Genomic DNA, 25,060 nt, shown 5'->3' with positions numbered 1-25,060 from the left:
CTGTGAGTAAAGTTCTGGTCCAGGATCGATCTGCAGAGCTTATCAAATGGCAAAATCTGTGCTGTTGACCCACACCGGGTCCGTTAACTCCTCCTCACCGGCGCTGTCTTGTCTCTTCCCTCAGTGGTTGGGTGCTCCCTCCTGCCAGCGAGGCAGCTATGCCTTCTATAAGTCGGTGAGCAGCAGAGCTCAACCCGACGGGCCCGTCCAGGTGTGGAAGCTCGGGGAGTTTTACTTCATCCGCTGTGGACCGCAGGATCCTGTGTGCATCGCTGAGGTGAGATACCTGCTCTCTGTTAGACTGAAGCTGCTGCAATCAGTAGGTTTATATTAATAAAGGGCTCACGGAGACATCGGTCTATCGACTCTTTCAGCTCATTATTTTGGTTTTCTGACCTGAAACTTAATTGTTTGGGTTCACACAAACACTGTACAGCAGACGTGCACAGTTACAGAGAAGCTGGTGAACAAAGTGGAGCATTTAGCAGCTAAAGAGCCAGATATTCCCCTCAGCAGCTGGTGGAAACCAAAAAGCTGGATGTCTGAACTAAACTTTACAAGAAGATAAACCTTTATTGATCCTCAGAGAGAATCCAGATGTTGCTGCAACTAAAGATTATTATTTTTTACGATTTATCTATTAATCATTTAGTCACAATTTCCCAGAGCCCAAAGTCTTCAAATGTCTTCTTATGTCCGACCAACAGTCCAAAAACCCAAAGACTCTTCATTTAATGTCATAAATAACGAAGAACTGCCGCAAATCTTCACATTTAAAAAGCTGGAACCAGCAAATGTTATCAAAATCATTGTCGTCTAATTTTCGATGAATCGTTGCAGGTCTAGCAGCGAGGACAAGGACAGAAGTAAGTACAGATGCTTAGAGAAACAAAGAAATACAAAAATACAACATACAATAAGCATTTAAACTCAAAAGTATTTTAGTAATATTATATTTAAATCACACAAATGTTTTATTACAGTATATATCATGAGGTGAGTTGTCGTAGTAAAGTGTAACGTAGCACGTTGTGACCCCCATGATGAGTCAGCTGGTCCTGTTGTGTGAAATTGTTGGATTTTCCCTTTAACTGTTAATGATGAGTAACCAGAACTGAAACTACAAACTGAACCCTAAATGGGTCACGTTCCCGCTCACATGCGTTATAGACGACAGTATGTTTTATTGAGTCTAACATCCCACGGCAAAGGCTATATTTAGTGAATTTAGGTCGCGAGCTGAAACAGTGTTAATGAGATTGCGTTGTATTTAGGTTGATATTGTATTGACGGTGATTGATTGTCATGAAGGGATGTGAAGTGCATGTTTTTGGGTTAATGTGTTTGTTGAAAAAACTGAACAGAAACAAACTAATGTAGTGAATTAAATCAGTTATACCGTGTGTAACGCGTTCGTCTCACGTCTGAATCATCATCCTGAGCACTTCTGTGTAAAAACTCACGACAGGGGAAATCTTACAGGGACCTGAAACACTTTCACTTTCAACACGAGTCTAAAACTAAATGCTGAAAGTGGTTTAAATTCACAGCCTGTGTGGGCGTTACACCTTTAAAATCACTTTAATAAACTAGGAAACTACCATCGTCTTGTTAATTCATGTCCAACACAAACTTTCACTTGTTGTACACTGTTGAATATGATAAAACAGGACACAGAATTTATTTCAATATTTATTTCTTTTCGTTTGTTCCGACTCACATTCAACAACTTGTCTTCACCTCAAAACATCAGCTTCAAGCTGATTTCATAAAGCAATGAAACAAAAATTAATACATGTCGTAAAAACAGTTAAATACTGGTCAAAAGCCTGTTTCTCTCAGAGCTCCCCACCCATCAGTGGGAGAGTTTATTGTTGTGGTGCAGTGCATTATGGTTATTGTAGGTTTTCTACGTTTTGAACTAAAGGGAACCCCACAGCACTTTTTTCTCGGTTTTCTCTGCTCATGAAGCACCAACTTCAAAAATACTTGTGTGTTTCTTCTGCATATACATCCTGGTTTTGTGCAAGAGCCATCTTTAACCCGCTAGATATTGTCTGCGACATGTCGATGTTCAGATTGCATCTTTCCTTTAATAATTCACACTCAGCGATCGTTGCTGATTTGCTTCTGATCTTCAGCGTTTGTGGGCGAGTTATTTTTGTTTTGTGCAGACAGGCAGTGAAATATCACCGCTGGCGCCAGTGATTTTCTAATAATATTTAACTTCAGGTAATAAGCACGAGGGATGGGATTCAGAAACAAGTTTCAAATAGTCAGATCCGTCAAAATCCCAGAACGTAACGATTGCTTTGAGAAAGACGGGTTGCAGTCCGTGTGGGCTGAAGTGAAGAGTTTCTCTGTGTGTTTCTTTGCTCCACAAAAGAGCAGATTACAATATTTGCACACATTTAAATGTGGATTGAAAAAATCCAGTTAACGTCCAGCAGTACGTTGTGGTTTACCTGCTGTATGCGGTGCCCAGGTGAGAGTGCAGGTGAGGCAGGTGTTTCAGACTGTTGACTCAGTCACTCTCCTTCTGTGTGAAAGAATAAAAACCAAACAAAAGTGTTGAAACGTCTCCGTGTGATTCAGCCAAGAATCACGTCCGACCTCCAGACACTGACGTAACAGCGTGACATCATCTTCAACTCCCGACTCTGCATCAGCCGTGTGTAACATCAGGACGAGTTTCCTGTTTGTTCACTTCCAGATTTACATCTCAGGCTCTGTTAACGTGTGATGAGAGAGACTTCTCGAAAAACATTTTTAAATGCCTCAAAATGAGGAAGTGAAGAAAAGTTTAGTATAGTTGGCACCGAAACTCTTCACAGGGCAACATGTCGGCTGCAGTTTTGATAAGAAATGTTCCTGTTTCTGTCTGAAGCTCTTTAACCTGTAACAAGACCAAACATGCTAAATATTACATCTGTCAAACTGGCTTGTTTTCAGCGTTTCTGCGGGGCTTTTCTGAGCTGAATCAGCTGCTCAGTCAGGCTGTTCTGTCCACAAACAAACTTTTTAAAAGGACTTTTTAAAAACTCTCAAATAGTTTAAATTCACACAAAAAAATCATCAAAGCGTCTCTTTTTCTTCTTCTTCTTCTTCTTCTTCTTGTGCAGGTGACCTTACTATGGGAGGACCAGACGCGGCGCCACCTGCTGGCCAGCACCAGACTCTACTTCCTGCCCGAGGACACACCGAAGGGCCGGACCAGAGAGCATGGAGAGGTGGGTCAAAGGTCACAGAGGGAGACGGGCTCCTCCTCCTGCATGGGAGGATATTTCAGTCAATTGTTTACTTTTCCCTTCATTCCTATAAACCTGCCTGGAGCACACATTCATTATAGTTCATTTATCATCATTTCACACAACTCACTAAGTCATTTTTGTGATTATTTGTACGTGTTTTTTGTCTTGGCTGGATTTTAATTTGTCCTGAACAACCAGGAATAAAAAGGAGATTATTCATTAACTGGGGCAAGTTCTGGATCTTAGGTGTGTTGACTCTAGAAACAGATATCTGCTTATGAATGAGGAAACTAAACACAAGGAACAAGAAGTTCTGGTGTCTGTTTTTTAGGCCGAGTAGTTTTGACCAATCACTTTGATTTCATGCAGGTAAACAGCCTGTACGTCGAGAAAATAAGGCACAAGTTTAAGTTAACATGGAGTTTAAGTCAAATTAACAATTAAGACAATATAACAGAGTAAACGCTCAACAGCCGAGACAAACGAGATACAAGTAAAAGCAATAAAAGCTAAGAAGAGGAATTACAAACAAATAAAATACATTAGGAACAGTCAAAAAGGCTAAAATGAATTTAAGAAGTGATTTAAAGGAAGTTACTGACTTTGTAATTATGACATTTATAACAGTTTTCCCCTCAGATATACCAAAACAAAAACAAAACACGTCTTTGTAAGTCCATACCCAGCGAGGCAAAATAAAAGTTGAGTAGCTGCTGATTGTGAGTTCAGTACAGTAGTCGTCCTTGTGTGATTCCTGTCGACTCGTAATGTGAGTGAACGTCTCCTTAATAGAATCGGCCTAAAGAACATCTATTAATAACCCCGTCGCAGGAACGCTGCCTCCTTTTTTTATCCAAACATGTTTCGAACCTGAAACCTTCAGTCAAAGTCACGACGTGTCTTAACCTGACCCTCCTTTTTTGTCTTTTTCCCCTCCTGATAATCTTATTATCGCGCCCTGCGACTGACAGTAATATTTAACGGTCTGTTTAATTTAAAAAAAAGACAGTTTGAACGCAGAAAGATCAACAGTGATTTCACGTTAACAGAGGAAGAAAAAGGGGAAACATCAGATGTGGCTGCGAGTGTTTCTGATTAACACAGTTCACATGCAGGCTGCAGCTTCAGCCTTCACATCAAAATCCCCCTCCGGGAATGAGACTAATGTCTTACCCAAATGTAAATCCTATGACTTGACTGAAACCAAATTTTCCACATTTTGAACTTTGATATTCAGCCGTCTCTGTATACAGAGGTTTAAATGTTCCTGCTGGAAAAATGAGCCTTCTGGAAGCTGATTTTTTATACAGTTAACTTATTTCCATTTTCTGCTACTTTATACTTCCACTCCACTTCATCTTAAAGGCAAAAAATACTGTACTTTTTACTCCACTACATTTATCTGACAGATTTAGTCCAAGATGGCGCCGTGCTAACAGCGATCGTAGCCGCTCCCGGTACTTTTTTTATTTTGTTTTTAGCTTGTTTTTCCTCGTTAACTGTTCACTGCGCTGTGGTTTTATACATTATCCACACATCAAGATGCTTTTTCCTCAGTTTGGATGCCTTCTTTGAACTTTTCTCGCACTTGGGTCTCCCCTGATGACTGGAAGCCATGCCTGCAACACAGCCGGCATTGTTTACAACCGCGACCAGCTGATTGCCCTGAGGCGCCCCAACCCTGTTAGCCGGAGGAGCCGAGGAGGAGCCAGTTATTTTCTATTAGCTGTTTAATAGTCAGTGTTTTATTACGAACATACAATTAAATTTTCATTAAAAAAAGATTACACAATAGTTTGTGTCAGAATCAGCAGGTCAGACTTCAAAATTACAATCAGTGCATCTGTAATATCGAGGTGTTTGGTCTCAAATGTGATATTTGATTTTGTCGCCTAGTCCTAGCATTTATGAAGTGCTTTTTATATTTTTTATATGTGTGTGTGTATATATATATATATATATATATATATATATATACATATATACATATATATATATATATATATATATATATATATATATATATATATATATATATATATATATATATATATATATATATATATGTATATATGTATATATGTATATATATATATATATATATATGTATATATGTATGTATGTATATATATATATATATATATATATATGTATATATGTATGTATGTATATATATATATATATATATATATCGAGATATGACCTGAAAATATCACAATATTGCTTTTAGACCATATTGTCACAGAAATTAAAGGCCCTTCTCATTCGCCTCGTTGATGCTGCTGTAATAAATGAATACTTATCTTTTATGATCAAAGAAAATAAAATCTGTTTAATTCAATTGATGGTCGTTAGATTAATTAAGAAAATGTTCTCAGTTCTCTCCCAGGCTGCATTAGTTACAGTATTATCTGACTTTATACCAGAGCCTGAAGCGATAAGTTACCAGCTCTCGCTCTTGCAGTTGATAAAAAATGTGAGGAGTTGCTGATTTTCGCGGTCATTTCTGACAGTAAATGAAGTGTGACGAGAGACAAAAGAAGCAATTTGAAGGCGTGACTTTGGGCTCTGGGAAGTTGTGATGAGCATTTTTCTTTACTTTTTATAGACCGAACAACCAGTCCTGAAAAAGATCAGCAAATTAATCGATAATGAAAATAATCAGCGCTTCTTTAAGCCTCCCAAATATCACGCAATAAGAACCGCTGACGTAAAAGACATCTGTCAAATGACCAGTGGAAGAAACCACCAATGTTTCTTACTCCACGTCTCAAAAGGGCTGAAATAAAGTGATTTTAACGTAAAAGTGACATTTAAAACTGGCGTCACATTTACGTAACGAGGCTCTTCAGTCAACGAGATCACACTGAAGACGGTGACAGACAGAATATTTGAGCTTTAAAGATGTTTATTGGGGAGTCCTTCAGAGCCACTTTGTGTTGTTAATGAGCTCCCACCTGGCTGCTGGTGGAGGAGCAGGAATGTGAGGAGCTCCCACCTGGCTGCAGCCCAGAGGGGGTGGAGGTTTTATTGAGGGGGGTTGGGCTCGCAGCTGACAAACTGGAATAGGAGGAGACGTTCGCAGCGTCGGCTTCACTTTAAACCGCGTGAACAGCAGCTCAGTTTGTCACATATTAACTTAAAGGCCAACTCCACCAATTTTTCACATTGACGTGTGTTTGCGGGTCTTGTGGAGTACGACCACAAACGTGAATAAAGTAGTATAAAGCTTTTTGTGGCTCCGGAGGAAGCTGCATAAAGATGCATTAAATAGTTTCAGTCCAGCATGCGCCTCTCCTCAGAGTATTTTTCATAAACTTCCTCTTTCATTTTTTAAATGTTGCATCATATCCAGTGGTGGAGGAAGTTTTTACACAATTTACTGAAGTTAAAGTAGCCAAACAGCACTAAATATCACTATTAAATACTCCAGTACAAGTACAAGTCATGCAAGTATTACAAACAAAATGTACTTAAAGTTAAAGTACTCATGAGTGACCTGTTTTATTACTGGATCATTACTACTGTTGTATGTAAACAGTACTTCAATGTTGTAATTAAGTGCCTTATTTACTGTTGTCTTATTTAATCTTTATTATTAATAAATATATAGATGTATATAAATTAGTGTGTGTGCCTTCAAAGAAATATAATTCAAGTGATAAAGCACAGATGAGACGTAATGAAACGATGAGTAATGCTTTAAAAAGGGGCAGAACGTCAACACGTGAGATGGATTTTTTACCCCAAAAGTTGGACTGACAAGTTAAATAACAAGTCAAACACTAAAATCACCATCTTGCCTGTTTGAAAGTAACAGAAGTCTTGAACTTTAAAGATGTTTTTTGAAGAATTATTCCTCATGTTTAAGTTCAAGCTCAGTTTTCAGACAGCTCACATCTTCTAATAAAACCTTATTTGAGCAGTTTCAGCCTGATCTGTCAGACTCTACTCTGTTTGTCTTATTGTGTAAATACCAGGACTTGTGTGTGAAACATGTTCAGGTGTGTTCTTGAATATGAATAAGCAGGTGATAGTTGAACAGGAGGAGCATGGGAGGAGCAGGAAGTGCCTCTGAGGACAAAAATCATGAAGATGCAGCGTTAAAATCTGATGAAAAGCTTTGTGCTTTGTCAGCGTTGTAATAAATCTGTTTCATCCACAAGCTGACAAATATCAAAATATTCTATCAAGACAAATTTTGATCTAACTGTGGAACAAACCTGTTTGTGATTGTAGGATGAGGTTCTGGCCGTGTCCAGGAAGATGGTGGTGCGGGTGGAGGACCTGGTGCGATGGGCGTGTGGGCAGCCGGCAGGTTGGAGCAGCTGCCTGAAGGTGCTGCCCTGCGGGATCAACGGCCTCCACAAGCCTCCACAGAGCAGCGACAGTAACGGCATCAAGAGCAGCGAGCCGCTCAAAGACAAACCCGACAGTAAGAAAGATCACAGGACGCTTGACGGATGATCTAATTTACAGACGGAGGACGTTTGTCTCACACGTGTCTCGTGTCTTTTCCTCTCAGACGACCTGGTTGAGCGTCAGAGCATCAAAGTGCTCAGCTACCCGCAGTACTGCCGCTTTCGCTCCTTGCAGAGACGCATCCAGGATGGAGCGAGGGGGCCGGGGCTGCAGGACCCCCACCTGCTGGCCCTGGGCGCCATCAAGGCGCTGCCCTCCACCCGACTGATGTACTGCAGGGACACCTTCAGCCACCCGACGCTGGAGAGCAGCGCCAGCTTCTCCTGGCAGTTCAGTGAGTGTGACGGTGAAACCACAGGGGGAGGCTGAGGAGCATTAGCCTGACAGGGTTATTGAGGCAGATACCTGAACAGAAGACGATTGAATCTTCTTGTTTCTTGTTGTCCAGGATGTCCGTCTCTCAGTCTTCGAGGGCGACCTCGCAAGAGGAGAGGCCGAGACGGCAAAGACTCCCCGAACTCCAGCCAATCAGAGTCCTGGATCGAGAAGATGAAGGTTTGTTCTTCATATACACTACTCCTATTTGAATCTTTGTATTAAACCTGTACAAACAACCAAAGATGCTTCACGTAGAAAACATGTTGATGTGTTGATGTAAATATCACAAACTGCTGCGTCGTCTGTGTTTATTTAAGCTCTTATGAAACTGTTATTTGAAGCCTCTGTGTTGAAAGTGAAGTGGAAAATCTCTTCCTGGAGGTCCAGCAGGGTTTGGGATGTAACAACACCACAACAACACAATGACATCCTCAAAATGACCGCTGAGTTTAATCCAAACCTCTGACGAACGTTACACGCTTCATTAGAGTTATTGTTTCAGTGCAGGGTAGTTCCCCGTATATTTATGCTTCTGTTAACTGGTTCAACTGTCTTTTATCTCAAACCATATGTCTCTGTGTGTGTTCCTGTTGTAATCCTGGACGTGTTTTTCCTCTCAGGAGAACGTGATGGGCAGCGTGGAGGTCGGCTGCGAGGGCAGCTGGCTCCCTCACCCTGAAGAGCAGCTGTTCCTGGATCAGCTCTTCGCCTTCATGGAGCGACAGGGCTCGCCAATCCACAAAGTCCCAAACCTCGGCTTCAAGAAGAGTGAGTCTCTTCTCTCTGCTTCGTCTTTTCTTGCTCTCTGTCTTTCGAAGGTGAATGCATGAGTGTTTCGACATTTGATAAATGAAAGGAAGGTCACAGGTTCGATTCATTCCCATCATGCACTCTGCTTCTGGCTAAATCCGTGGCCAACGTCCTATGACCCCTTGAGAAGTCATGCTTTTCACCGAACCAGAATTGCGCCACTGAGATTAAAAATGTTTTTCTAGAGGCAGAAACAACAGAGAGTTCCAGACCGACAACCTAAAACAGATGAAGCTTAGTTTGTTTCATCAGCCCTCAAACACACACGCTCGTCAAACTCAATAAAACTGATCATGCCGTTACAATATATACAACCAGTAACATTACTCCTGCCAGAACCGACAGCTTTTTAAAGCAGCTCCCTGTCGGGATACGGGCGGCTGCAGCTGAAAACTCCTGCTCGACTGGTTTCATTCTGTGTGTTCAGGACTTTAAATCTTATCTCTGCTGTCGAACGCTGTTTCACAATTCACCAACCGCAGAAAACGAATTGAAAGAAACAAAATGTAACTTCATGAAGAAGATGGTTGATTGTTGAGTGTCAAATACCGACGCTTTGTGTTGACAGCTTGGGTCCGATGCAATAACTGATTTATTGTTTTTTGGGGTTTTTTCCTCCCACTTGGGAACGGTTATATAAGAAGTGAACACAACAGTGACTTATTATAAGTTGATATGGATAACAGCACATCCAGCTCTTACTTCTATCTGCTTTTTATTTATATTGCATCAAACTGTGAGCCTGTTTTTGTGGCTTCGCCATCAAGTGTTGAGATCGCTGAAATGACCGAAACTCAAATTATTACTTTGGTAAAAGTGAGCGACACTCATACAAATAATACTTTTAAAGTTTTAAAGTGTCTGATATTAAATGTACTTAAGTATCAAAAGTAAAAGTAAATTATACATATTTTTCCTATAGGGGTCTCTTGATATACCAATATTGTCTCAATAACACACACATGATAATATCGTAAATAATCCAGAGCCTCCTTCAATTTCTTACTTTACTTTCAAAAGATTTACCTTTTTATAAAAAAACAAAAAAAACAGTGTGAAGCCGGCCTTCAGTATCGCATCAAATGAAGTGTGACTGTTGGTGATTATCTGATATTTAAAGAAACTTCTTGATCTCGACTGGATTGTGAATAAACTTCAGAGCAGCAGAGCAACAGAAGGGTGAAGTTGTGACTGTGTGGCAGCTGAAATCATGAAAATGTTGTTATCGTACTTAAAGCAGCAGTCGAAGTCACTTTGTAGAGCTGAAATATAATAAACACAGGACGTCTGTTTCGTTTGGATCAGCAGCAGAGAGTAAAATCATCAGCACATCAGGTACTTTGCGGACCCGTTTGTATCAGAACATATTTGTCCAGTCAAACTGAACTTTTTATTTCATTATTACCACCTGATTTGCGTGTTTATCTGCTCCGTGTTTGATATTTGCATGTTTTGTCTGTTTCCACTTGTCGTTGCCGGCTGCGACGCTGAGTTTCAACATGTCTGTCCTCCGTTTCCTCAGTTGACCTCTTCCTCATGTACTCTGTGGTGAAACGACTCGGAGGATATAAAAAGGTGAGTCACTGCAAGTTACTTCAGAAACTCATTTAATCCAGGAAGTCTTTAAAAATGTCTCAAAATGTCTTAAATTGAATTTTTTATAAATATTAGGGCCTTGAAAGTCCTGAAAGGGTTTTACATTTCAATTTTTTACTATTATTTTCTCTTAGTCCCCGACATTCACACACATTTGCAGTAACAATATGATTTTCGTTATCTTTCGTCACAGGCCTGGAACTGGTAGATTAATAAAATTGATAGATATCGAATAACAAAGGGGGGAAAAAAGCTGCATTGTGCGCACAAGTACACATCGTTCCTAACACACTATTGTTTCATACAACTGATTCATACTTTTCGTTGGGCCACTTCCTTCTCTGAATGAAGTTACAAAGATCATTGAGCAAGTGAGTTATCAGTGGCTGCCACACGCTAATGAAGCTGCTCTCATTTCCTTTTATTTTCTTTCCGTGGAAAGTGCTCTGAAGATTTCTCTAAACCAGATCCGGTTAAATAATTAACTTTTATTTAGCTGTAAAAACCGAACATGGCGATTTTTTTCTTTACACGGTCCCAGAAACAAAACATGTAAGTTCCAGTTAATACTTTACATTTAGTACGCAAAGAGGATCTGATGGGGTCGATTTGTTTAGTGTTTGAGGGGTTCTGATCCAATATTGCAGCCTAATACCGTCTTTTTACTGGTTTACACTCTAATAACCACCGACTCCCTGCACGGGGCCACATATTATACTACTTACTTTTTGGATTTCTCCAAAAATCAGTCTTAAATTTGGTTAAATATTATCTTAAAAATGTGTAAAGAGCGTTAAAGTGAAGCGTCTGATGCCTGTAGACATCCTGTTGACTTTGATTGATTTTTTTTTTTCTGTCTAAACAAACAAACTCTTTGTTTTCATGACTGAATAAACAAACTGACCTTAAAGGGCAAACACTCTTTCATACTGTTTTACTGTGTTTATATGTGGCGGACCCTGCCACCTTTCTAGCTTCAGTGTTCTGGGACCTTATTTTCCTCTGAGAGCAGCTTGTTTACTCACTGATGTATTATTTCCTCATTAATATTGTAAATACTAAAACTCTGAGGTTTAATTTCTTCTCTACACACTGTCGTGTACCTTTTAAAGGAATAGTTTGCCTTTTCTCTTTTTTCTTTCTTGGTGTTGCAAGAGAAGATTGAAACCACTTTCATGACTGTATGTTTAATATGAAGATACCACAAGCAGCCAGTTAGCTTAGCATAAAGACTGGAAACGGGGGGAAACTGCTAGCCTGCCCTCGTGAAACAGCATTTTGTCGTTTTTACACTTTGTTGATGTTTATCTGTGATCTTTTGAGGTGCATTTTTGTTACCTTCGGACAGAGCTAGGCTAACTGTTTGCCCCTGTTTCCAGTCTTTATGCTAAGCTAACTGTATGCTAGCTGTAGCTTTATAATTACTCTCCAGACATTTGGCTGTACGCCTGCAACAAATGAGCATTCCTTAAATGGTTGAACTACTCGTTTGACTACAATGTTTGCACGTTCCCTCAGCAGATGCCACCAAAGACTGTTATAGTAAATTAAAATAATACTTTGGAAATCAAACAAACAAACAAACCTTGACGATACCTTGACGACGTCAGGAGGAGCTGATACTGTTACATTTTTAAATTAACTGTCACATTCGCCTGTATAAACTAACATTTGTGTCCTCAGAACGAAACAGTGGCGTTCTGCCTGGACAATCAGTCGTTCTTCAGCTGTTTACAGTAAATAAACACACAACAAAAGCAGCTTTACAATAAATAAAAAACAGGCGGTTCAGTTTCAGCTCAGAGCTGCTCTGCTGACAACAAAAGGCCCGTTCAGCTTCAGCCGCTGTGCTGAACTGAGCCTCGCGCTGAACAATGCTGTATTATACAGCAGAGTTACACCCCTAATGACACACTGTATAATGTATGGAAACGTGTCAACGCCACCACACACACACACACACACGCACACACACACACTCACACACACACACACACACACACACTTCACTCAGCGCTGCGGCTTTCTGAAAATATAAAGTTCAGATGAATTCCAGTTTCGTTTGAATTAATCTGAACATTATAGTTTACAGAGCTGCTGCGAGACGTTATTAAAGGGCGATGACAAAAAATATATCCGCTAAAACAACTTTTATCTTTTCCAAATGCTGGAATGCTGTTAGCTACAACGCGACCCACATTTTTCTCTCTTCCTGCCTCAAGGGTCGACTGTTTTTCTGCCTCGACTCGACTCTTTACTCCCCCTGACGACCCCCTCCTCCCTCCTGTCACACACACTCACACCTACTTCAACAACAAACACCTGCGACTCGTACTCTGCTGCTAACGGCGCCGTTTCTGGTGTCTTATGTTCTTATTGTTGCAGGTATTATTAGTACGGATGCACAATATGGATTTCTTTCAGCCGATACGATAACCGATAATTGAAACCAACATTTTTATGCTTTTTTTCATGCACACCTGAGTGTAAGAGGCTCAGATGTAGTGAGCAAACATGGTTTATTACATATTTCATAGCTGTGATGAGATTTTCCCCTCATGTCATGCTCTTTTTGTTAAAAAACAGTCCACATCAGTGACGACATGTGTCTCATGTCAACGTTGTGTGGCTCTTCTCAGGTTGTTTGTTGTTCTTCTTCTCTGTTTTTATTGGCGGCTCACAAAACAACACAAAAGGTGCATACGACCACCTGCTGTGTGTAGATGCTGCACAATATAATGTAAATTTTCCATTATTGGGCCGATAATTTATCCCTAGTTATTAGTACTTGTCTCGTGTGTTTTTTAACATGTTTGGCGGTGCTTTATTTAGTAACTTAAATGTGTTACCTTGCGTTACATGAGAGCACACGCTCTGTACTGTAAGGAGAAAGTCCATATATACTGCCAGTGATGTCACAGAGCTAAGAAGGGATCAGGTTTTTTATAGCGACCCTTGTGATGTTTTAATTTTAAATTAAAATGTAAAGAAAGCCAACAGTCCAAAACCCAAAACAAAGAAAAAGCATGAAGCACATTTAGGAAGCTGGAAACCAAAAATGTTTGATCATTTTGCTTGAAAAATAACTCGGCTCTATTATTTATTCCTGACTGACATCACTTTCTTCAGTTTTAATGGTTTTTTACGCAAGAATAATTACATTTTTGATTCGAACACAGTGATTTTTGGTCAGTTTTGTACTTTAGTATCTCGTCTGAATGCTGACTGGAGAGGAAACTGAAACATGAAGGACGTCGGTGTTGAATGTGATCAGTGAAAACAGGTTGGAGGTGGACCAGCGTCACGTTGCTCAGCCTGTTCGCTGAGGCACAGAGCAGATTACGGCGTCCTCACTGATAAAAAAACAGATGTAATCTCATGTGTAATTTCACTCCCATTGTGCGGCCGAGTAGAAAACAACTCTGTGCTTCCAGTTCTGTGGGAATCTAAACTTACCTGATTAGCTCTCACCTGGTTGGCAGTGGCACAGAGTTCATTTGCATAAAGTTGAGCTTCTCTAATTTTTCCTGTAGTGTTGCTGGGAATCTTGTTTTTAAATCTCTGTAAATGGGACCTGGCGTTGCAGCCCAGCGCCACCTGCTGAGCTCCAGACAGCTTGTCCCTGTCGTCCAACAGACTGTCAGTGGATGTTAGGACTTCCTCCACATGCTACAAGTAGAAGCAACAGCCTGTGAAAGATTTCCTGTGTGACCGTCCGTCTCGGCACACGTTTTTCTTTTTCTGCAGGATTTCAGGAGTTTAAAGTTGATCATCCTCATATTTGTGTGTGTGTATGTGTGTGTGTGTTAATCACAGGTGACATTGAACCGTCTCTGGAAAGTGGTTTATAACGAGCTGGGAGGATGCCCCGGCAGCACCAGCGCTGCTACCTGCACCCGGAGACACTACGAGAGGTCCGACAGAGACACTGACCCCCCCACCACCACCTCTCCCAAATCCTCAAAATATAAAAATGATCCTGGCTGAAAACAAGCTAACTGACGTATTCATGTGTTCCTCAGGCTGATGCTGCCTTATGAAGAGCACCTCAGAGCAGGAGGAGGAGGAGGAGGAGTCGAATTCAAAATCCCAGAAACCCCGACCATGCCTCCCAAACCCAGAGGGATCAGAGGAAGGAAGCCGCTTCCAAGAGGCAGAAGACCAGGACCCAAAGCCAAGGAGAAGAAGATGGCAACCCCTGCTGCTGCCTCTCGAACTGTAAGTGACAGGAAACTGAAACAAACCATCTGATGGCAAGATTTTATAAACGATCCAAGAGTGAATTTTATTATATTTTAATATCATGTTCGACTCTTTGCTGCACATTTACAGTACGTGATAATGCCTCGTGTGTTAAGGTCATTATCGTCTTTTTCTGCCTTACTTTTCTTTCTTCTTCTGTGATTTTGCTGGTTTTAGCGCTTTTATTCCTTTTTCTTGTCATTAATCAAATCGACTTGTTGTGTTCTTGTTTTAACTTCACCTTTGACTCGGCTTCTCGACTGTTGAGTGTTTATTCTGTAGTATTGTCTTCCTGAGTTTCCTGCTTTTTCTTGTTTGTCAAAGCACTTTGTAAAACCTGTTTTTAAAGGTGCTATATAAATAAAGTTTATTATTGTATTAAGCATTAGTTTACAGGTATTAAGGCCTCACAAGATGCTTATTCACATTAATAAGACTATGTAATCATTAATAATAGCATCACAGGAGTCACCTCTGATCGTCTTCCCTCTGAACAGATCGTGAACCCGAACGGCACCGTGGTGGTGAAGAGAGGACGGGGCCGGCCGCCGGGAACCCGCAACAAGGCCACGCTGATCGCTCAGGCGAAGCTGCTGGCTCAGCAGCAGGCCAAAGCCAAAGCAGCAGCAGCAGAGCCTCAGCCGACGCAGCAGAGTCCGCTGCTTCCAGCCAGAGCTGCAGGAGGACCGACGCCCAGCAGCACGCACAGGGTAACAGATTAGATTTACAGTAAAGTGATAATTCAACCATCTGAAATCTACTTGTGTCAAATAATCTCCACCTGTGAGCCTGATACGCTCTTAAAATAACATCCCAGTGATGCAACGTGTTTCTGCCTTTTGGAAATATGACGACGTGGATGTCGAAATATTGATGATTTGAGCCTGTGTAGTTTGTGATCGATCACAGGATGTTGAGGAGGAGCAGGCTGAAGCAGAGCTGCTGCACTGACAGCAGATCAATACCAAACCTTTAACTGTATATAACCTGCACAGAGCAGGTGAGGCGCCCCCTGCTGGACCAGCAGAGAAATGTGCTGCTGTGAGAATATTTCACAGTTACTGATCTTGTTGTGCAGCAGTGTGGTCAGCAGAGGTCCTTCCCTGTGATATCATTTCCTGTCACATGGACTTCTAGTAAAACTTAACAAAATGGCTCCTCGAATGGTGGAAACAGCAACCTGAGAGATAAAACTGCAGCGATTCATCGATTAGCTGTCAACTATTAAATCATTCGCAGACTATTTTGGTCATTGTTTGAAAAAGAGCCAAAATTATGCGATTCCAGCTTCTTAAATGTGAATATTTTCTGGTTTCTTTCCTCCTCTGTGACTGTAAACTGAACATCTTTAGTTTGTGGACAAAACAAGACATTCGCAGACGTCATCTTGAGCTTTGGCAACGAGCCGATCGACATTTATCATAATTTTCTGATCATTTAAAAGACCCAACAACTAATCAGTTAATCCAGAACATAATCAACAGATGAATCAACAGTTAAATTGATTATTAGTTGCAGACATTTCCTCAAATTAATTATGATATTCAGAAAGTAGTAATAGTAGTTAATATAAGCTTTTCATTGCCCTCCCCCGGTTTCCTCCGTGGGTCACAATCCTCCTGTATATCTCCCAATTTATGACAATTTTGTTTGACATCTCCCTTTTTAATGATCATAACCTGTTTCCGGCTCCTCTAGAGAGGAGAAAGAATATTTAAACACATTTCATACAACCTGGAGAGAATAACTCCCGTCTCTTACAAAAAACTTAAAGAAAAGCGGCTGTTAAATGTTGTTTTGTCTGTCAGTCACAGGAGGGTCGCACTGTCATCCCCATCGAGAAGCTGACAAACAGGCAGTGGCAAAAACATACATGAATTAATGAAAAGGGATAAATGTTTTAGATTTACGCAGGAGGGCGAATTATTCTACCTTTTTTTGTGAGAATTAAAAGAAAAAAATAACTTATTTGACATTAAAAACTGCTGCTGTTATTTTGTTAGTTTCTTTCTTTAAATGTCACCAGAATGCAGGAAACACAGGCCTTGAATCTTACATTTTTTTCAGGCTTTGGGTTCAAAATCCTCCCTGTTTTTGAGTTCTCAAGGTCGGCAAGTCTGGACGCCACATTGACGATTTGTCGTCATCCCCCAAAGATTCTTTCAAAACTGATTTAAAACCAGAAATTTAAACCCTATTTTTTAGAAAAGTTAAGCCTTTTAAATTGAACTAAACTTAGTGACACAAAAAAAAAACTGCCTTCTCTGCTGGAAAAACGATAATTCAAAACTGCAGCACGATGTGATAACGTGCGTTTGTAACAGTAAACAGTTTCACGTCTTATCTGCACGTGTTGTACTGAGGTTCAGTGATTCAGGACAATTGACGGACAGTACGTTGATTTGTCCTGTCATGAGAACAACACAGTTTCCTTGACGTCTGGAGCGCCAGCAGATCTCTGCAGCGTGTGTCTTGTAATAGCTTCAGTCATATCAGGATTATGTAAGAGAAATGATGAGGGTCTAAGTTGTGCAGATCAAACTGAATTCGTTCCTCTTGTGACCTTTTTCTTCTTCTCTCCTCTGCAGCCCGTCCAGCCGGCCATCCTCCCCGTCAACATGCCCCTCACCCCCGAACTCTCCCCCATGTCCACCCCCTTCCTCCCCTTCCAGCCCAAACCGAAGGAGCTGAAGCCGGACAGAGGGGAGTCGGTGGCTCCTGCTCCCGGTGTGCTCATCTCCACTCTGCCGCGACACTTCGTCGGAGGCTCTCTGAGCGGCTTCAGCCCCATCAAAGGCGTGTGTCCACTGGATGTCTTCAGGAACCGCATCAGCCTCCAGAGAGGCCTGGAGAGCCCGGCCCTGACGCCTCAAGACCCGACCCAGCACCATCCCACCATCTACACCCTCCAGCCCAAGAGTGGAAGTCCGGATCCGCCTCATCCCAGCGGGGACCAGCTTCAGCCTCAGCCGCACCCGCTCCACCCGCAGCACAACCGCTGCTCGGGGTGCAACGTGGACGAGGGAGCCCAGAGGGGAGGCAGTCGGGACGCCAGGACCACCCGGCCTCCTCTGCCCCCTCTGCGGGTCCTGCCTCTGAACCTGGACTGCAGCGTTCAGGTGTGCCAGCTGATGAGGACTCGTCTGGGCTCGACACAGTTCCAGACCTTCACCCGCCGACTGTCTGAGGCTCTGTCCCAGGACCTGAGCACCAAGCCCCCCTGCTCCCCCATGACTCCTCCCCCCGAGCAGGCGCTGCCTCTCAACCTCAGCAAACGCTTCACGGTGAAGAGACCCAGCACGGAGGGAGCCGAGCCGAGTCCGACAACGATCAACGGAACCACAGACCCATCGCCATCCAAGAGACCCAGAGAGCAGGCCGAGGACTTCAGCCAGAGTGACCGGTCCAGCTCAGCGGGAAGTGGAGGAGGAGCAGCAGGAGGACAGCAGGAAGTGGAGACGAAGAACCAGGAGGAACCCGCAGACCTGAGCTCCCCGAGCAGGATCAGGGCCTTCCTGCTCGGGCTGCCACCCTTCCAGGTGAAATTCGAGGAGGATCTGAACGGGACGAGGTTTGAGAAATTTCTTCCTCCGGGATCTAAAGCCGAACCCCCGAGGACGGAGACAGAGAAAGCAGAGGGAGGAGTAAAGAAGGAGGAGGAGGAGGTGGTGGAAATATGTGAAACTGAGAGGAAGTGCGAGCAGGAGGAGACAGATCCCAGCCTCCTCTCTGGTCCCGGACCGGCAGAGCTGAAGCGAGCCGGGCCCTCAAACGCTGACACACACTGTTTTTAGCATCATTCCCTCTGTTTATTAGCATTTTGTGATGAGAAAACTGTCGGAGGATTCGGGGATTTGTCGGTTTTGGAATCTAAAAAAGTCGTATCCACCGTCGGGGGTTTGGTGATGGTTTTGGACGCCGGAGCGGGAACGTTTGTTTTCTTCACCTTTGAGAACGTTTGAACTTCTCTTTGTTTCCCATTTTGTTGTCATTTCCTGTTTTGTTTTTTTTTCGTTTTTTTTCGATCACGTCGTTGATTGAACTTTGCAGAGGAATGACGACGCCGAGACTCATGACAATCACAAATCAGTTTCTCCTCTTCTCTCTGTTGGTTTCTGTCTCTTTATGGTTAAAAAAAGAAACAGGAGTGAGACTCTTTAACAAACACTGCCATAACCCTCCATAACACTATTAACTCCACTATTCAATGTTACCGTGAAATATTGAATAAGATCCATATTACTTAAAATTAAAAAAGAACATACATCTATGGGTGATGCTATGCATCAAGACGTCATTAAATAGCATCTAAAGTGTACTGTAGTTTGGTAGTTTCATTTTTAAATTGTACTCTACTTCTGTAGAGAGATAGTTATTTTCTGATAAAGTGTCTCGATGTTCTCTGGAGTGGAAAAGCTCCTCAGTCTTCACATTATAGCTCGTTAAGTGAAGCGTTTCTATAGTCCTGCTCGTTAGCTGAAATTATATACACTTTTCTTACACATATGTGCCTTAAACAGGCCTGCGATCTGTTTCATCGCCGGCTTCAAACACATTCAGTTAAAGAGATACCTTGATGTTGGACCTGCTGTTGATACGATGCCTGAATTCTGTCACTTTGGGGAATATAAACGTGTTTCCAACAAAACAAAAAGACGCCAAAGTTCTTAAATTTGTCTTAAAAAATGTCTTAAATGGACGGCACATCTTAAAATCACGAAATAGATGTTGTTCCTCTGACCTGTAGTTCTGTTTATCCATCTACATTGTTCTGGGGAGAGTTTTGGAGATATTGGCCGTAGATGAACTGGACGCTCTGCTTTTGTTTGACGTAGCGATGTAGATTTCAGAGTTAAAGACGTGAACCTGAACGCAACATGAACTCTGAGATAAATCTACGGAGATAAACGACAAAAAAACACGGCAGAGACAGAGTTTTTTTATTAAATGACTCTCGGTACAAACTGTCAGAGAGTCTTACGAGATTTACTCGAAATTGAAATTAAAATCGTGTTAGTTTGGTGTGTCTGGGCCTTAGTAAGCTACGTTAGCTAGCCGCTCTCTCAAACAGTCTGCAACTCACACAAAAACGATGTAGATGGATTAATATTAACACACGTAAGAGGAAAATATGTATTTTTGATTTTAGAGTGAACTGTCCCTTTTTAATAGTAGCAGCTAAAACTGGTCGAATGCAATTTTTAATCCAGAAATCTTTGCTCAAAGATGAAACTAAAGAACATTTCACTGATTCTCTGAAGCCGCCTTCATCACTATCTGCTGTTCAGGTTGTTTAACCAGCAAGAAATCACATCAGCGCCGGAGGGAAGCGTAGAGATCTGACATGAACATGTAGCCCAAACATTCAGACTACCTCAGGTTTTTTGTTTTTTTATCCACCTGCTTTTTCTGTTTCAGGGCGGTGGTGCCTTTTTCCCAGCATGCATTTCATCAGACAGCAGACTCACTTGGACCATAATTATTCTGGTGTTGTTTTATATTTTTCTGAAGACCAAAACCAACTCTGTGTGAGGGAGTAAGGAAGTGTTGACAGCTCGACAGGAACGGTGTTGGTTTTGCTCTCTTTTGTAAGAAAAATATAGAAAAACAGCAGAATTAGTCTTTAAGCTTCAGTCTGTATCTGGATGCGTCTCCTCTCATTATCTCCGTTCAGACCTCATCGTGATTGGATCTCAAATTAGTTGCAGAGTAGGTCGGCAGACGGCGGACTAGTCTCAGGTGAAGGGAAGTTATGCTGCCGTGTTATATGATATATTATTTTTCCATTTTCAGAAGAAAGGGCTTTTCTGTAGCTTGAGACTGTTTCAACTTCTTACATTAAGAGTTTGACGTGTTGGTGAAATACACAAAGAACGACGAGAATAATTATGCCAATCTCATGATTGTACGGTCGTTACGAAGCTGTAGCTAGCAGCCGGTTGGCTTAGCTTAGCATAAAGACACTAGGAAACTGCTAGCCTGATCTGTTACACATCTAAAGATATAATATGTAGGAATTCTGCATTAAAATGTCTAAAATCGACTCGACCTTTGTTATATAATTTGTTGAGTTGTGTATTTATATTATCACAAATGTTTCCAACAATAAAACCAGAGAAATCCACAAGTTGACTCAAGGTAACGGTGCGTTTCATTTTGTCACCTCTCAGTACTTCTGGGAAGGGAAGTCAGTGAACAAGACGAGACTAAACATGAATAAAACTATTAAAACATTAAAGCGACAGGAACATTTGTGCCTCATCAGCACTTGTGGTTGTCTAATGGTGTGTTTACTGCAAGAGAAGTGATCATTTGTGTTGCTCACGCGGCGTTTATCCGCCCCAAAAAGCCAGATTACTTCACTGTACTTGAGCGTTAAGCTAGCACCTAGCAAACTCAGCAGCCACCAGAGACTCTCACCTCAGGTGATCGCTGCTGCAGGAGTGAAGATGAATCCACGTTTTAATCCCAAAAGTTAAAAAGTCATCTCTGAGCTCTCCTCCCGTCTGTAAACAGATGAGTTTATAAAACCACATATTGTTGCTCTTACACTTCTGTTTTTGCACATGTACAACCAGTGAGCTTGGAGGCTAGCTGTTTCCATCTGTTTCCAGTCTTTGTGCTAAGCTAGGCTTGTAGTCTCTTGACGGTGACTTCTTATTCAGCGTCCAGACATGAGAGAGAGGTATGAATCTTCTTAACTAAGGCGCGGTAAGAAAGCGAGTAAGCGTAGGATCCCTACGATAGTCGTCCCTATAATGTTGTTATTAACAGCTGCTGAGATCCGATTACATTCTGACTGTTCTGCTGCATCACATGAGTTTTAATCCAGATATCCAGATACGGATCCACCAAAGAACATGTTGATTAATCGGTTAGTTAGTTATGAAAATTAATCGCCAACTATTTTGGTAATCGATTAATTGTTTCAGACGTTCAGACAGTTGCTGGTTCCAGCCTCTTAAAAGTGAGGATTTATGATTGTAAATGAAGAGTTTTGGGGGTTTTTGGACTGTTGGTCGGATACAAAAACTTTTGCATTTTAAAGACTAAATGATTAATCGTGAAAATAATCGTTAGTTGCAGCCCGAGGGTTTTCCATTGCTCCACAGCTGCTGCTTCTTCTCATCTTAAGTGCCAACACAAAACAGCGACTCCATATTGTGACATAAAAACTTGTGTAGCTGGAAAAAACAAATTAAAATGTCAAGGTATCCCTTTAATCGCAGCCTTTTCCTTCGACTCGTCTCTGTGTGTTTCGTTCAGATTTGCACACCTACTGTACCATCTGCTTCGTTTGTTTTTCACATATTTATATTTGCCAACGTTTGTTATTTTAAAGTAGTGGAATCAACTACGACACCGAAATTAAGTGGTGCTGTTTTATCCTTAGTTACGTAGCTATCGCCATATTGTTTTTTGTTTGTATTTTTATTGATAAAGCTGCAAATTGTTTTCATCCGAGCAAAATCGTTAAAGCTCGACTCCGGATCTGCGTTTGGATTCAATTTGTCGAGAGAGTTTTTGGGGGGAAATGTTTTAAAGAGCTAAATTGAAAGATATTCTGACTTGTTATGAAAATATTTGCAGTTTTTCTCAGATTTATGTGGTGAGACAGATATGAATTGTTTGTGAATGAATGCATGAGTACAGATGTGAATACTCAGTAGATCACAGCTGGGCAGAGGCACCAAAGCACATGTTAATCCACCAGAAACCACCAGACTCCAACCTCTAACCTTTCTATAGCATTTATCATCATATTGAAGTCAGTTATTACTAATATTTCAGGACTTTATCGGTCATTGATCCTGTTTGCTTTAAGAAATGTCTTTTTTTTTTTTCTTCACTTGTGGGGAAAAACTGAGCAGTAACAAGGAGTTTCCTTCCTTTTCATGATTATTTCTTGAAGTCATATTTCCATCAATGCAGTAAGGTTTGATATGTCTCACAACAGGTCTGTTAATCTACATTCTGTGTCTTACTCTGCTTCATCAGTGTCCGTAAACCCTTTATTTATTACGGTGAGGTGTTTCGTGCTGCGCTGCGTCGAACTCGAGCAGTCGGCAGGCCTCGGCGTGCTTCAGAGGAAAGAGTTTGTGCGGCCGACTGAAGACAAAAGTGTTGACGGGATTACGACTGCCATGTTTTTGTACGTCTTGTGTTCTTCATGTTATCGTCGTTCGAATGTGGTCGGACTGTTCGAAGACATTTCTTGGTGTCGCGCTCGATTGCGCCTGAGAAAAAGTGACAGAGGTTTTTGTCAGAAGCCAGAATAATCGATGCACAGATTGGGCTGTCAGAGCTGTTAAAGTGAGAAATGGATGTATTATAAGAGCTGCATACCGGACTCAAATAAAGGCCCCCGGTCACTTGAATAAATTCTGCTATCTGGGCACCAGAAATGTATAATACAACTAGATGCTGGACCCAAAGATGGCGGCCAGTCAAATCAATGAGACTTGCTCGCATTTGGTGCAAAAGCCCCCAAACTTTTCTAGCTTCCTGGTTTACTTCCTGGTTTACTTCCTGGTTACGTGGCCCACTGAACATTACAGTATAAGATGTCTTGCTGAGTTCCTGCTCTGCCCGTAGACTTTACTTTACATTTTAAATCACTGTTCTTGGCTCAAGGAACATTTTACACGTATAAAACTGGAATCACAGTTGACCTCGTTTGTAGTTGGAGGCGTCCCGTCGACAGTCTGACAGACGTCTGTTTCATCTGTAAAGTTTGACTTCCTGGACTTAAAATGACCCAGATCTCCCTCGTGTGGCCGTAGAGCATCTCGGCTCAACTCGAATGGGAATAAAATAGTTTTATCACGCAGCTCGTCTAGACGTTGGAAATGTAATCGGACCGAATGAATCAAATTCTGATCGGGGTTGTAACACTTTTCGTCGCAGTACATCGACTGGCAAAAATATTTCGTACCATCCGGCTGTCTTAACAGATCCACCTCTGTCAGTTTTCTGACTGTCTGAACCTGGTGTGAATCTCAGCCTGGTTTCACTTCTTCAAGCTCTTTTCTTTTTTATTCTCGACGTCGTTACTTTTGTCACTTTATCGTCCGAGCAGCCGAGAGCGTCACCGTGAATGTCGGCCGCTTACAGAAACACTTTTGCCTTCAGACGACTCTTCGTTACAAACTCATCCCGAGCCTCCCCGGACACTCGCCCACAGCTCCACTGGACCAGTTTGATCTCCTGAACATTTTTGCCTTTTGAGTTCTTATCGTTTGTTTTCCTGCATGTTAATGTTTTATGTTAAAGACGAGACGCCGCTGAGGGCTGAACGTGTCATCAGAGGGGGACGGGGTCATCTTTAGTTTAGAGTTGAGCAACATGTTTAAACCAGTATGAGAGTTGAAATAGGTTGTTTTCCTTCTTCTTTGGTTATTTAAGCTTTAGTTTTTAAAAAGTTTCTTTTAGATATAATTTCCTTTTTATTTTTTCCTTTTGATAAAGTTAAAATTTAAATGTTTACATCTTGTTATGCATGTTCAAACAGATTTGTTATATCCAGTGTTTTGCACACTACTTCAGCGTTAGTCTTGAACGGCACTGCTCATTAATGTAAAGTACTTAAAAATTAAGTGCCTGATAGTTAAAAAGTGAAAATTGGACTTTGATATTTGGAAGCAAATGAAAGTGAAATTTGCTCATTCGCCTTCATGTCATTGACTTGAACAACGGCTCCTGTCGTCACGTGTCGTGTTCTCGACGACCTCGTTAGAAAAAAGCGTCGTCAGGACGCTCGCTCGGCTCCGCGACACGTCTGTCGGGAGCAAACCGGACCTACAGGACTCCACGGGGACACCTAGTGGCTGTCGGAGCGCTCAGCGATGTGATTCATCCAGTGAGCAACATTCATGAAGATAAATGATCAAATGAAAAAGGTGCCACGTGCGACATTTTAACGTACGAAAGAGAGACTGAGCTGCTGCTGCTTCTCTGGACTTAAAACTGTGACACACGTTTGGATTTGGACGGAGATCTGGATTACAACTCAAATGAGGGGAACGATTAAGGATATCTGGTCACTTTTTTGAGATTTTATGGACTAAAGAATTGTTTGTTTAATCAAGAAAATAATTTGCATGATGCAGATTTTCAGTTTACTTTCAGAGAAATTAAGAAATCCAAAAGTTTTCCTCACATTTCTGCATCGTCAGCGACTTCGGTTCTTTGGTTTCAGCTCTCGAAACGTGTCGAACATTTCCCGTGTCTCATATCGTTGATCCTGATTGGCCGACAAACAATTATTCTCATTGTTTATTGTCTATAAAACATTTTCAGTTTCAAAGTCTTCAGTTTACCATCGTACTGTCGAAGAAATCCAGCAAATTTCCACACCTGAG

General features: G+C 41.6%; 1 protein-coding gene across 1 annotated transcript in view; it reads left to right on the top strand.

The window, feature by feature from the left end:
* LOC141006861 (uncharacterized) overlaps positions 1–19,015 on the top strand; it is a 34,350-nt gene extending 15,335 nt beyond the window's left edge. Inside the window, exons 2-12 of the mRNA XM_073479134.1 lie at positions 125–277; positions 3,123–3,230; positions 7,491–7,686; positions 7,777–8,007; positions 8,122–8,228; positions 8,672–8,819; positions 10,384–10,436; positions 14,274–14,371; positions 14,480–14,675; positions 15,197–15,409; positions 17,288–19,015. Coding sequence (XP_073335235.1) covers positions 125–277; positions 3,123–3,230; positions 7,491–7,686; positions 7,777–8,007; positions 8,122–8,228; positions 8,672–8,819; positions 10,384–10,436; positions 14,274–14,371; positions 14,480–14,675; positions 15,197–15,409; positions 17,288–18,493 — 2,709 coding nt within the window. The 3' untranslated portion in view covers positions 18,494–19,015. The remainder of the gene's footprint in view (positions 1–124; positions 278–3,122; positions 3,231–7,490; positions 7,687–7,776; positions 8,008–8,121; positions 8,229–8,671; positions 8,820–10,383; positions 10,437–14,273; positions 14,372–14,479; positions 14,676–15,196; positions 15,410–17,287) is intronic.
* The last annotated feature ends 6,045 nt before the right edge of the window (positions 19,016–25,060 follow it).

This window comes from Pagrus major, chromosome 13, assembly GCF_040436345.1.
Source record: "Pagrus major chromosome 13, Pma_NU_1.0".
Classification (NCBI taxonomy): domain Eukaryota; kingdom Metazoa; phylum Chordata; class Actinopteri; order Spariformes; family Sparidae; genus Pagrus; species Pagrus major.
Note: the sequence above shows the minus strand (reverse complement) of the source record. Positions and strands in the feature narration are given on the sequence as shown.